Source organism: Peromyscus maniculatus, chromosome 8 (genome assembly GCF_049852395.1).
Source record: "Peromyscus maniculatus bairdii isolate BWxNUB_F1_BW_parent chromosome 8, HU_Pman_BW_mat_3.1, whole genome shotgun sequence".
Lineage (NCBI taxonomy): Eukaryota > Metazoa > Chordata > Mammalia > Rodentia > Cricetidae > Peromyscus > Peromyscus maniculatus.
This window is the reverse complement of record NC_134859.1, coordinates 35,838,103-35,852,365: the sequence shown is the minus strand read 5'-3', so window position 1 is coordinate 35,852,365 and position 14,263 is coordinate 35,838,103. Positions and strand designations below refer to the sequence as shown.

Below are 14,263 nucleotides of genomic sequence, written 5' to 3'. Positions count from 1 at the left end.
AACAATGAATCTTTAAAAAATGGGGAATATTGTGAATATATTTAAAACTACTGAACTGTGTGCATTAAAATGGTAAATTTTATGCTATGTATGTTATTTCAGTTTTGTTTTGTTTTTTAAAGAGGCCACATCTCCAAAGAAAATTTATGAAGTAAAAGTAAAAGAATGCATAAAGAAAAAGTAAACACGTAGCAGTCATGGTGATCCTTTCTTATTTCTAGGTCTTTCCATTCACACTTTCCATGGGAACTTCTTCGTCCGTTCTACAGACTTACTGTCTCTTCCCAATGTCAACCCAGATGCTGGGTATGCCGTGCAGATGTCGGTGGAAGAGAAGCTTGCCGACACTCAGCTAGTCTCTTTCCAGTCAGCACTCTTATATACGTCAAGTAAAGGTATGCTTTTGATTGCATTATCCCCACAGAAATATGATACCCTTGTTTCTGAGACAAGGTCTCACTCTAGCTCTGCTCTGACTGGCCTAACTAGCTGTGTAGCCCAGAATAACCTCAGGCTCAGAGATTCACCTGCCTCTGCCTCCACCCTCTCAACAGATGTGTGAGTACACAGTGCATGGTTAGCTAAGCACAGAGTGTGAGATCGAGTAAGCTATAGGGTGTGCTGGCGTCCGTTATGGCCTATGGTACTCTCTTCTTCCAACAGATGATTTGTAATGATAAGAAAAGATTCTTATTGCTGTTTTTGGTAGTCAAAAGATTTGTCTTTATTTTCCTAAACCATTTTGTTTTAAAAGAAAAAAAAAATTTTTTTTTTTTGCTCCAGCACTCAGGAGGCAGAGGCAGGTGGTGGATCTTTGTGAGTTTTTTTCTTTTTCATTTCCTTCCCTTTCTTCTTCTTCTTTTTTTTTTTTTTTTAAGACAAGATCGCTATCTGGAGACAAACTGGAGCTCCTCCTGCCTCTGGTTCCCAAGTACTGGCTTTGTAGACATGCACTTGCACTACCCACTACTCCCAGTGACAGATATTTGTCTATGATCAGACATTCTGGTTAAAAAAATTCTCTTGGGGTTGGGGATTTAGCTCAGTGGTAGAGGCCCTGGGTTCGGTCCTCAGCTCCGAGAAAAAAAAAAGTTCTCTCTAAGCTGGAGAGATAGCTCCTGCTCTTCCAGAGGCCCCAAATTTCAGTTCCCAGTCCCTATGGCAGTTTACAACTACCTATCGCTCCAGGGGATCTTACACCTTCTTCTGGCTTCTGTGGGCACCCACAGGCATGTAACATACACACCCACAAATAAAAATAACAGTAAATCTTTAAAAATCCCCGAGACAATCAGATGTGGGGCCTTCTTGACCAGCCACTCTAAATTGTGAGATCCTGGACTAAATACTCAGTACCAAAAATAACAACCCCGGTCTGAGATTGGTGGTGTGGGTGATTACTAAAGGGAAGGTGCTAAGGTGCTGTGGTCTTAAAATGAGAGAGTATCTTCTTTCTTTTTTCTTTTTTTTTTTTTTTTTTTTTTTTGGTTTTTCCAGACAGGGTTTCTCTGTGTAGTTTTGGTGCCTGTCCTGGTTCTCACTGTGTAGACCAGGCTGGCCTTGAACTCACAGAGATCCCTGGCTCTGCCTCCTGAGTGCTGGGATTAATGGCATGGGCCACCACCGCCAAGCTCAGCCTGATCTAAGTAGTGAATTCCAGAACAGCCAGAGCTCCATAGTGAGACCCTGTCTCAAAAAACAAACCAGACAAATAGATATAAACCTGGGGACTAAGAGAGATGGCTCAGCAGTTTAGAGAGCTTGTTGCTCTTGCAGAGGCCCTGGGTTTGATGCCCAACACCCACATGGTGGCTCACAACCACCCAAAACTCCATTTCCAGAAGATCTAATACCCTCTCTGATCTCTGAGAGCACCAGGTATGTACATGGTATACATATATACATGCAGGTAAAATATTTATACACAAAAAAATAAATAACTCTAAAAAATATTTTTTAATATTTATGAAATTGCTGCTGCAGAGGTGGCTCATTGACTGAGCCAGCGGCGATGGCGCACGCCTTTAATCCCAGCACTCAGGAGGCAGAGGCAGGCAGATCTCTGTGAGTCTACAGAGTGAGTTCCTGGACAGGCTCCAGAACCACACAGAGAAACCTTGTCTCAAAAAATAAAAAAATAAATAAAAAAGAAAGAAAGAAAAAGAAACATGAGGAAAAATAAATAAAACTTTTAGAAGGTAGGGAATTTGTTAGGCATAGTTGTGTGCCTCTCTAATCTTAGCAGTCAGGAAGCTGACAGAGTAGGATTATGAGTTGGAGGCCTGCCTGGGCTGTGTCTTGATCCTATTCAGGAGGGAACGAGAGAGAAAGCTAGCATATTATCAGCCTTCAACTACAATTTCTGCTGTCTGTTTAGTAATAACTTAGAGGAGTTTTATCATTACAGTATAAAACCTGAAAATATTTTCTGATGTTTTGTGGTGCTATCCCTGCTTTCTATGTGACCTTCTTGGTCATAAGTGCAAAAAGAATGAGTTTAGGGGCTGGCAGGGTGGCTTAGCAGGTAAAGGTGCCTGTCACCAAACCTGATGACATAAATTTGATCCCTGATGCCCATGGGGAGAGAGCCAACTCACAGATGTTATCCTCTGACTTATCCGATAAAAATTTTTTAATGGGAAAAAGAAGTGACTTTAACATAACCTTTTTTAAAAAGAAAATAGCTATTGTGTTTTTCCCCTAAAGGTGAAAGAAGAATTCGTGTCCATACTTTGTGTTTGCCAGTAGTTTCCACCCTGAATGAAGTCTTTCTTGGAGCTGATGTTCAAGCAATTTCAGGATTATTGGCCAATATGGGTAAGAATTGTTATCTGTTTAAATAATTTACATCATACCATTAAACATATACATATGTTTTAGTTTTACCTAAAGTTGTTACCTTAGATGTTTCGATGTTTGAGTGTAGGTCTTTTTCAATGAAAAGGTCCACTGGGTGGCCGTGGTGCACGCTTTTAATCCCAACACTTGGGAGGCAGAACCAGGTGGATCTCTGTGAGTTCGAGGCCAACCTGGGCTACAGAGTGAGTTCCAGGAAAGGTGCAAAGCTATACAAAGAAACCCTGTCTCGAAAAACTAAACAAACAAACAAAAAATAAATTAAATAAAATAAAATTCTAGGGGCTGAAGAGATGGCTCAGTGGTTAAGAGCACTGACTGCTCTTCCAGAGGACCTGAGTTCAATTCCCAGTACCCACATGGCAGCTCACAACTGTCTGTAATTCCAGTTCCAGAGGACCCAATATCCATGGCAGAATACCAATGTACATAAAATAAAAATAAATAAATAAATTTTAAAAAATAAAAAATAAAAAAATTAAATTCTATATTTTCTTCTGAACCTTTATTTTTTAAAGATTTTTGAATTATTTTTATTTTTACTTTTTGTGTATGGGTGTTTTTCCGGCATGTATGTCTGTGAATACCTGTATGCCTGGTATTTGAGGAGGCCAGAAAAGGACATTGGAGCTCCTAGAACTCCAGTTAAGGATGGTTATAAGCTGGCATGTAAAGGTGCTGGGCACTGAACCCAGGTCATTTGCAGAAGTAGTAAGTGCTCCTAACTGCACAGCCACCGCTGCAGCCCCTTACACGGCATTTCTTATATGAGCACTTGTTGGAACGGTGGCTGATAGTGCTTTCTTAGCCCTGCCTTGATCACAGATGGCAATGGACTGTGAAGCAGAGCTTCTTAAACATCTGCACCTTAACAGCTGACTCCTTGCACTCAAGAATATTTTATGCAGCCCCAGGTATACAGTGTAGGATAGGGATATACATATACAGATCACATTTTTATTGATGATGAATCATAAAGAAACCTTAAAATAATTTTTGGTATGTATACTTTCTCCATTTACTACATTGCATATTAATAAAATGGATGTGCTTGTCTATTTTTTCATGAATTAAACCTTGAATATCTAGGATGTGGAGTATTTTCAGCATTTCTTGGAGTTGATCTATATTTTGTTTTTATTATCATCAATGCTTAGAGAACTGCCTCATATATAAATACATAACACAAAATAGCCAAAATATATTTAGGGCCATTATTCTGTCCTAATCTCAAGATTAACTCATTTGACCAGGCAGTGGTGACACATGCCTTTAATCCCAGCACTCGGGGGCAGAGCCAGGCAGATCTCTGTGAGTTCAAGGACAGCCTGATCTACAGAGCGAGATCCAGGATAGGAACCAAAACTACAGAGAGAAACCCTGTCTTGAGGGGGAAAAAAAGATTAACTCATTTAACAACTTTTTATGAAACTCAGCAACTCAAACAACAGTTTTTAAAAATGAAACATTATAATGTAATACAATCCAAAACTACTTATATGTTGAGACAGGACAGAAAAGTATTGAATGTGCATTCTTCCTAATTAAACTATTGTGTCTTAGAAGAGCAGAAAACTGTTTTTGTACAACACTGCCATCCATTACACACAGGATCTGAGTCTGAGCCCAGAGGTCTCAGGTCTCAGTAGTTCAGATGTGTGTTCAGAGTAGAGGCCGCTGTAGCGAATTTCACACAGTACAACATGGCTGAACATTCCCAGAAACACCTTGAGTTTGTTGTTTATATTAACTTCTGTTTGCTCTAACTTCAAAAACCTTTTGCTAGTGCCAGATTTTTTTTTTTTAATCCCCAACATTCAACTACATGACCCCATCTGGGGTTTCAAGGCATTTGGCTATAAAGAGTTGGAATCAAATTTGACATTAAAAAAACTAAACATATGTTACTTTTAAACATATGTTCATGACCTTGCTTAAATCTGCTATGAAAAAAATTCATTGGGTCATTATGCGTGGTGGTGCATACATTTAATCCCAACACCTGGGAGAGAGAGGCAGGCAGGTCTCTGAGTTCAAGGCCTGCCTGATCTACAAATGGAGTTCCAGGATAACCAGAACTGTTGCACAGAGAAACCCTGACTTGGGGGGTGGGGTGGGATTCTTTGGGGCAGCATGATGTCTTGAACAGGTAAAGGTATTTGCCAACCAGCCTGACTACCTGAGTTCAGTCCCTGAACTCACATGATGGAAAAAGAATGCACACACATGATGGAAAGAGAACTGACTCCTGCAAACCAGTGTGTGTGTGTGAGTGTGTGTGTGTGTGTGTGTGTGTGTGTGTGTGTGTGTGTGTGTGTGTGTGTGAGAGAGAGAGAGAGAGAGAGAGAGAGAGAGAGAGAGAGAGAGAGAGAGAGAGAGAGATCTGTTTTGTTACTTTGTCCTTTCCAGTAGAATCTCTGACTTCCTGTCCTGTGTCTTTCTTGTCCCTACTCTCCCTCACTAGCTGTTGACAGGTCAGTGACTGCCAGCCTGAGTGATGCCCGGGATGCCTTGGTGAACGCTGTCATCGACTCTCTCTCAGCTTACCGCTCTTCAGTCCTGAGTGGCCAGCAGCCAGGCCTCATGGTTCCTTTCTCTTTGAGGCTCTTCCCACTTTTCGTGTTGGCTCTCCTTAAACAGGTGAGAAGACAGACTAGCACAGTAAGAATGTTAAAAAGCTGTTTATTCCTTGAAATCCTAAATGTTGTGTAAGTAGCTTTAAACCAGTTAAATTTTCTGAGGATGGGAACCCTATCATTTATTGGAGCATTGAGGGGATTTATAGCCAGAGAAATCTATGGATAATTTAATGCAAGTGCCTCACATGGAAGAGATAACTCACTTGTCAAGGATTCGGTGTTGTGACCACAAATTCAAATGATAACTAGCTTTCCAAAGAAAGAACTGGAAATTGTGCTGTTGGTATAAGAGACCACGTGTGTACTGCTTGTTCTCACTCATACCAGAAGCTTAGAAACGAGCACACGGACTCAAAGAGCAGAATGACAGTTGGTAGAGACCGAGGAGTGGAAAGAATGGAGATACTTACTGGTCGGGGTGGGGGGGTGGGGGGGATGACGGACAGTGTTATCAGTGAGACAGGAGAGGCCTGGGTGAGCACAGCATGAGTGGGAGTGCCTGGGCTTGCCCGGCATGCCTGAGGTTCTGGAAGTCCCAGAAGTCTTTACAACCCGGCTCTTCTCTCAAAGGCCTTTGCTGTAATGTCACTTGATTCCCCCCCAGCTCACCTGTGTGACATGCAGCCCTGTCAGCCCCCATCTCACAGCTCCGTGACACCCTTCGTTCCTCACCCCTCTAATTTTTCCATGCCCGTTATCACTGACCGCAGAGTTTGCTTATTCATGGTTTTCCTTTTTTTGTTGTTGAGACAGGGTGTCACTGTGTAGCCCTCAGTGTCCTGGAACTCACTCTGTAGACCAGGCGGGCCTTGAACTCAGAGGTCCACCTGCCTCTGCCTCCCAAGATGTTACACCCGATTTTATTTCTCCTTTTATAGGAAGTAAACCGTGAACACAAAGATCTTTGTATTTTTTTATTCTCTAGTCCCAGCACCTAGTATGTAATAGACACTAAATAAGTGAAAAAGATTTTAGTGAATTATTTCACCTGTAACTATATATGCAGTGATTATTTATTTTATACTTTGTTTTATTTTATATGCCTGGGTGTTTTGCTTGCATGTAATGTATACCTCGAGCCTATGGAGGTCAGAAGATAACAGATCTTCTGGAGCGGTTATGGATAGTTGTGAGCTGTGATATGTGTGCTGGGAACCTAATCTGGGTCTTCTGCAAGACCAGCCAGTGCTCTTAACCACTGAGCTATCTCTCAGATTCCTATTACTTGATATTTACAGATGAAGTAACTCACTAAACTCTTTCTCATGCTGTACTAGCAAAGCCTCTATTACAGTTACCCAGGCCTCCAGCTTTCAACCCGTGCTGATTAGTGGACAGCCCCACGAGTACAGTTACCCTGGGCATAAAAAGCTGGTCTGGGTTCTTTGGGACAGGGAGCACAGACGAACACCAAGCACACACTCATCAGTGAGTGACGTGTGACAGTCTGAGTCAGGTGCAGTGAGGGGAAAGCCGCGCTGTCAGTGTTTTCCCGAGTGTGTCAGCAGATGCCTCCGTTCACCTGAGCCTGCCTTGAGAGGCTTTCTGCTCACATTTGGCTCATTGTTCCCTGCCTCTACTCCTTTCCACCAATTGGAACACTTTAGTACATGACTTCTTAAAAGATATTTTCAAGGGATATTTTATGATAAATTTGCTAATTCCGACTGAAGATCTTTGAGCAACTGACATTTACAAAATCCTGTCTTTTTTTAATATTGGGGGTATGGTTTTTGTTTTGTTACAGAAGTCTTTCCAGACTGGGACGAATGCACGTCTAGATGAACGAATTTTTGCCATGTGTCAAGTGAAAAACCAGCCCTTGGTTCACCTTATGCTCACAACACACCCCAGTTTGTATAGAGTTGACAACCTCTCTGATGAGGTAAGATCACCTCCTCGTTCTGGGGCTTCTTCTGAAAATTGTTAAGCCTAATTATATTCAGTATGGAAGTGAGAGTTTGTTACTTAATTCTTTGTTTTTTTTTCTAGGTAAATATACAGAAACTTTGATTTTTAGGGAAGTTCCTGAAAATGGTGACTTTAAGTTTTCTAAGACAATTCTCTTTCTCTAGTTTTAGACTTAAAGATAAGTTACAGATATGCTATAGAAGGTGTCTCAGTTTCTGTTGCTGTGCTAAAACACAATGACTAAAAGCAACTTGACAAGGAAAAGGTTTATTTCAGCTAGTAGTTGGTAGTTCATCATGCAGAGAAGTTAAAGCAGGAACTCAAGGCAGGAACTGATGGGAAGGCCAGGGAGGGGTGCTGCTTACTGGTTTGCTCAGCCTGCTTTCTTACACACCCCAAGACCACTGCCCACAACTGGGCTACTCTCATATCACTCACTAATTGAGAAAAATGTCCCACAAGCCAATCTGGTGGGGGCATTTTCTCGGTTAAGTAGGTTCCCTCTTCTCGAATGACTAGGCTGTGCCAAGTTGACATAAGATAGCCAGCACAGAAGATTCTTACATACCCTAGCCAATCTCCCCTAATGTTTAATTTTCTAGTTAGCTGGGTGATAGACACACACACACACACACACACACACACACACACACACACACACACACACAGCGCGTGCATGTGTGGCTTATGTCTCTAGTTCAATGACTTTGGGAGACTGAAGCAGGAGGACCACTTGAACACATGCGTTTGAACCAGCCAGGAAACAGACCCTGTCTCAGAAAACAAAATCGGAAACATTTTAAAGTAAATACAAAACTATTATTTCATTTGTAAAATTCAAGAAAACAGAATTGTTGGGAGTAGTAGTGCATACTTTTGATGCCAACACTCAAGAGGCAGAAGCAGGCAGTCTCTATGAGTTCAAAGCCAGTCTGGTCTACGTGGCATGATCCAGGACAGACCAGGCTTCATAGAGAGACCTTATCTCAAAAAGAAAGAAAAGAGAAAATTAATTAGTATATTATTAGTAACTAAATTCTAGATTTGGTTTGTATTCATGACTGTCACTTATCTGTTCACTATGCATTATATTCATTGAATTTATTTCTTTTAATAATAGTTAAAAAGCCAAGCTTGGTGGTACATATCTAATCCTAACACTTGCATGGTCGATCAGGAGTTGAAGACTAACCTGAACTATAAAGGGAGTTCCAGGCCTGCCTGGCTCTCTCAAAACCAAAAACTTGGAGCTGAGGATGTACTCAGTTGGTAGAATGCTTACCCAGCATGCATGAAGCCTGGGTTCCCTATTGAGCCCTGCATAAACCCATCGTGATGGCTCATACCTGCCATCCCAGCACTTGGGATATGGAGGTGGGAGGATCAAAAAAGAAGTCCAAGGTTACCTTTAGCTACATAGAAAGCTGGCAGCCAGCTTGGACTTAACAGTCTGGTCAAAAAACAAAAAAGGGGGTCTAGAGAGATGGCTCAGCAACTTAAGAGCACTGGCTGCTCTTCCAGAGGACCCAGGTTCAATTCCCAGCTCCCACATGGCAGCTCACAACTGTCTGTAAGTCCAGTTCTAGTGCTTCTGACCCCCTCACACAGACATGCATGCAGACAAAACACCAGTGCACATAAAAAAAAAAAAAACTATAAAAACAACAAAAGGTGGGACTAGACTGGAGAGATGATTTGCTGGGAAGGTGCTTGCTGCCCAAGTGTGAGGACCTGAGGTAGTTCCCCAGCACTGGTGTGAAAGCAGAAGAGGACAGCATGGGTCTGTAACCCCAGCACTGGGACACAGGCAGGAGGATCCCTGGAAAGTGCTGGCCAGCCAGCTAACTGAGTCAACATTGGGTTGACTCTGGGTTCATTGAGAGCTGGTCTCAAAGAATAAGGTGGAGAGTAACGGAAAAGACACCTGCCAGTAACTTCTGGCTACACACAAGAAATAAAGAGGATCAGAATTTGATTTCAGCTTTTAAGAGTCACAGTGGCTTTAATATACATATTACTCCATCTTTGCCATGGATAATTGATTCATCTACTTAAAGTCTAAGCTCTGAGAAGTCAAATTCATTTAATTATATTTGTCATTTAACTATAGCTCTAAAGAGCTGGGCATGGTATCACATGCCAGTAATTTCAAAATTTAAGAGAAGGAGGCAGGACAATCAGAAGTTCAAGATCATCTTTAGCTATATAAGAAGTATGAGGCCAGCCTGGGCTATATCAGACCTTTTCTCCAAAAAGCACTAAGGCTGAAGGTTTGACTTAAAGGATAAAATGCTTAGTGTGGAAGCATGAGGACCAGATTACAGAACCCACATAAAAAGCAGGGCATGCATAAAAAACAAAAAGCAGGCATGGGAGCCAGCTGTAATTCCATCACTCTGAAGACAGGCAGCAGATCCTTGGAACAAGCTGGCTAGCTAGTTATCTGGAATTGGTGAGCTCCAGGTTAAGCAAAAGACTGCCTTAATAAAGTAAAAGTCATCCAACACCAATTGTGAGCGTGTACACAGGCACACACATATATGCCCATGTACCTGGGCACATGTGAACACATGCCATATACATGTACATATGCAAATATATATATTGTGTCTCTGTGTTACCTGTATCTATAAACCTCACTCTTTGCTTCCTTCTTCAGGGAGCTCTCAATATCAATGACAGAACCATACCTCAGCCCCCCATTCTTCAGCTCTCGGTGGAGAAGTTGAGCAGAGATGGAGCTTTCCTCATGGATGCAGGCTCGGTGAGTAGATTTACTCAGCCTGATGAGCTCAATGTGCTACTGAGCCTCCTTAGCACTTGGCTTCAGCTGCCTTTAATCTGTAGGTTAGCATTGGCCATTCTCCCTGCAGCCTCCAGTTTCTCGATGTATAGTAGTTCTCTGTACGTCTCACTAAGCATGCTTATCCTTTAGACTTTTTAAACATAACCAGTGGTAAAGGTGCCAGACTCACTCTTAGGCTGCCTCTCAAAACAGCATATTCTTGTTTGCAGGTACTGATGCTTTGGGTTGGAAAAAATTGTGCACAGAATTTTCTCAGCCAAGTTCTGGGAGTTCAAAACTATGCATCAATTCCACAGATGATGGTAAGCTTTTTATGTTGGTAATCATAGGAAATTTAAAGCACATTTTAAATATGACAAAGACATGAACCCCATTTTCAAGCCAGAAATTAATACTCCAAGTTGCTCCCAGAGTTACTATCCTCACAGATGGTATCTCTCTTCAACTGTAAGTGCTCATTTTATGGTTTGGTTTGGGTGTGTTTCTAGGCAGGATCTTGCTGTGTTGCTCAGGGTTATCTGTGATCCTAGGACTCAGAGGGATTCTTATGCCTCAGAGGAAACCATGTTAATTTATTGGCATAGTCAATTTATCAACAAGGGTAGTTTTGTCCCCAGGAGGTGAGGTTGATTTCAATCTGCTATAATAGGTACCCACATGTCTTCACCTTGACGATTCAGCAGTTCATGCTTCAGTCAGGGCCGGCTGCTCCTTCTTCACTTTCACGATCTTTACGCTGCTGCCAGAAGTCTTCTCAGCATTTGCTTTGAACTCAGTCTTCAGGGCATCCCTCACTGCTTTTGCACAGATCTGGGAGAACCGGATGTAGCTGAGTCCAGCCTGCCGCCAGTACGCCACCAAGGTGTCGCGAGCGGGGTGTCGGGCAGCTGAGTCGCTTCCTCTTATCTTTTTTTTTTTGGTTGGGTTTGGGTTTGGGGTTTTTGGGTTTTTTTTAAGACAGGGTCTCAGTGTGGCCTTACTACAGAACTCACTGTGTAGACCAGTTGGCCTGAAATGCACAGAGAACCACTTGCCTTTTGCCACCTGGCTCATCTTGTCTTCTAATAGTATTTTGGTTAGCCTCAGGATTATTTTTATTTTATGTGTATGAATGTTTTGTTTGCATGTAAATGTGTGTACCACATGAATGCCTGGTGCCTGTGGAGGTTAGAAGAGGGTGTTGGATCCTCTGGAACTGGACTTATAGATGGTTGCGCGCACCATATGAATGATGGATTTGAACCCGGGTCCTCTGCAATAGCAATACATGCTCTTTAAACAGCCATCTCTAGCCTCTTCCCTCAGTTTTTTGACAGGACCTGCTGTGTACAGCCCGCGCTAACCTGGCATACAAATTCATCCTACCTCTCCTTCTGAGAATGGAATAGCATGGGTGGGTGGGTGCGGGCATGTGTGTTTCATTTGGTTGATTTTGTTTTTGAGATAGTTCTTGTGGCTGGGTGTGGTGGCATACACCTTTAATCACAGCATTCAGGAAGCAGAGGCCAGTGGATCTCTGTGAGTCCAGGCCAACCTGGTCTGCATTCCAGGACAGCCAAGGCTACATTGTGAGACCATCTCAAAACAAAAAACCCACCAAACTTAAGATGCTTTTCAGCCAGGGTCTTACTATGTAGCCCTGGCTCACCTGGAACTCACGATGTAGACCAGGCTAGACTCAGTCTTTCAGTACTTTTCCTACCTCAGCCTCCAAAGTGCTGAAATTGCAAACATGCACCACCATCAGCTGTCTGTCATTTCTTAAGTGTTTAAATGGTAATTCTCAGCCGGGCGTGGTGGCCCTCAGGAGGCAAAGTCAGGAGAAATCTCTGTGTTCTAGGCCAGCCACAATGAGATGCTGTGACCTGATCTGATTCCCAGAACCCATGTAAGGTGAATGGGAGAACCAGCTCCACAGAGTTGTCCTCTGACCTCCACATGTCCACTGTGGCATTTTCTCCAGTGTATACATCATGCACATATACACACAAGAATCAAATCTGTAATGTATTTTGTATGTGTGTGTGTTTGGTTGTTTTGCCTGCATGTGTGTCTGTGTACCTTGTACATGCCTGGTGCCCAAAGGAGCCGGAAGAGAGTATCAGTCACTTGAAACTGGAGTTACACATAGTTGTTAACTACCAGGTAGGTGCTGGAAATCAAACCTTGACTCTCTGGAAGAATAGCCAGTGCTCTTAACTACTGAGCCCAATAATAATTTTTTGTTTTTGTTTTTGTTTTTGGAGACAGGGTTTCTCTGTGTAGTTTTGTGCCTTTCCTGGAACTCACTTGGTAGCCCAGGCTGGCCTCGAACTCACAGAGATCCGCCTGCCTCTGCCTCCCGAGTGCTGGGATTAAAGGCGTGCGCCACCACTGCCCGGCTATTTTTTTTTTAATCTTTTTTTTTTTTTTTTTCATTGATATTTTGCCTGCATGTGTGTCTGTGTGAGGATGTCAGATCTCAGAGTTAGACAGCTGTGAGCTGCCATGTGGGTCCTGGGAGTTGAACCTGGGTCCTCTGGAAGAGCAGTCAGTGTTCTTACCCACTGAGCCATCTCTCCAGCCCCCCAATAATAAATTTTTTAAGAGTTAAAAAAAAGTATTGTCTTTCGAGGAGAAAACATAGAATTTAGTTAATGCCCCCCCCAATGTTGGGGTTGCTACACATGACATTAGTGTGTATCTGTCTCTGTGTCTCTCTTCCTCTACTAACCCTCCTATTTTAGCAAGGATTATTGAATCCAGAGCCTTGCACACACTAGGCAAGCATCAGATCTACCAGTGAGCTTATGTACCAGCTTTTTGGTTTTTTGTGCTTTGGGCAAGTGATTTCTTGATCTTTGACAGGATTCTTTTAAAGTTGCTGTGTTGGTGTTAGATGTGGTAGCCTCCAGCTTTAATCTCAGCAGAGGCAAGCAGATCTCTGAGTTTGAGGCTGCATGAGCTACAAAGTAAAACCCTGTCTCAAAACAAAACAAAACATGTGCTGCACAGGAATGAAAACTAAGTGTATGGCCACACTCTTTTATATAACAAATAACATGTGGTCAGTTTCAGTTGGATTACTATTATTATTGAAATGTCCTTTAACGGAGTTAACAAGAACACTTACAAAGTTCTAGCATTTAAATTGTGAAGTTAAAATTGTCTTATTTTTTCAGTACCTACTGCTAAGTCTGTACTGAACTTTGGAATAAATGTTTATTTAATTACTTTACATACCAGTAGGTTTCATACAGATGGGTTCTGTGCTGCAGTCATGGCAGTAATTAAAGAAGTCATGTATTTATTTTTTTAATTTTTATCTATTTCTTCCTTGGAGTTGGGGGGTATACACGTCAAGGCTCAAGTGTGGAGTCAGAGGACACTTGTGGGGGGTTGGTTCTTTCTGTCTACCAAGTGGGTCCCAGATTTCAAACTCAGGTCATCAGGCTTGGCAGCAAGTGCCTTTACCCACTGCGTCATCTCAGTCCTCAGGATTCATATACTTAGGAAGACTTAGATGTCAAGATTATAGGTAGGGGGCGCTGGAGAGACGACTCAGAGGTTAAGACCACTGGCTGCTCTTCCAGAGGTCCTGAGTTCAGTTCCTGGCAACCACCTGGTTGCTCACAACCATCTATAATGAGATCTGGTGCCCTCTTCTGGTGGACAGGGATACATGCAAACAGAATACTGTATACATTATAAATAAATAATCTTTTAAAAAAAGATTATAGCTAGGATTTTAGCTTTTAGTTCTTGAGCAAAACTACTGGACTGGATGAATAGGCATTTTAAGTAATGAAGTAAGAAAATGGTCATATTAGTAATAACTACCCAGATGAGTCAGTTGATTCTAAATTTTATTATGAAGTGAAGAACTGGGAGGTTTTCCTAGATCAAGACTGCACAAACTGGGTCCAAGTGCCTACCACTTGTAATTAGGACTTTATTGCAACACAACACAACATATCCATTCACTTACTTCTGTACGGCAATGGCAAAGCAGAGTATTTGCAACAGAGACAAAATTACTTCAAAGCCTAAAATAGTCACTTGGTTATTCAAC

General features: G+C 42.2%; 1 protein-coding gene and 1 pseudogene across 2 annotated transcripts in view; one reads left to right on the top strand and one right to left on the bottom strand.

The window, feature by feature from the left end:
* The window catches only part of Sec24a (SEC24 homolog A, COPII component), a 65,228-nt gene that overhangs the window by 47,451 nt on the left and 3,514 nt on the right, over positions 1-14,263 (top strand). For both annotated transcript variants that reach the window (XM_076578313.1, XM_076578314.1), the window contains 6 exons: positions 222-395; positions 2,707-2,817; positions 5,321-5,496; positions 7,243-7,380; positions 10,066-10,170; positions 10,422-10,514. In XM_076578313.1, coding sequence (XP_076434428.1) covers positions 222-395; positions 2,707-2,817; positions 5,321-5,496; positions 7,243-7,380; positions 10,066-10,170; positions 10,422-10,514 — 797 coding nt within the window. The remainder of the gene's footprint in view (positions 1-221; positions 396-2,706; positions 2,818-5,320; positions 5,497-7,242; positions 7,381-10,065; positions 10,171-10,421; positions 10,515-14,263) is intronic.
* Positions 10,767-13,677, bottom strand: LOC102913449 (ATP synthase F(1) complex subunit epsilon, mitochondrial pseudogene; annotated as a pseudogene).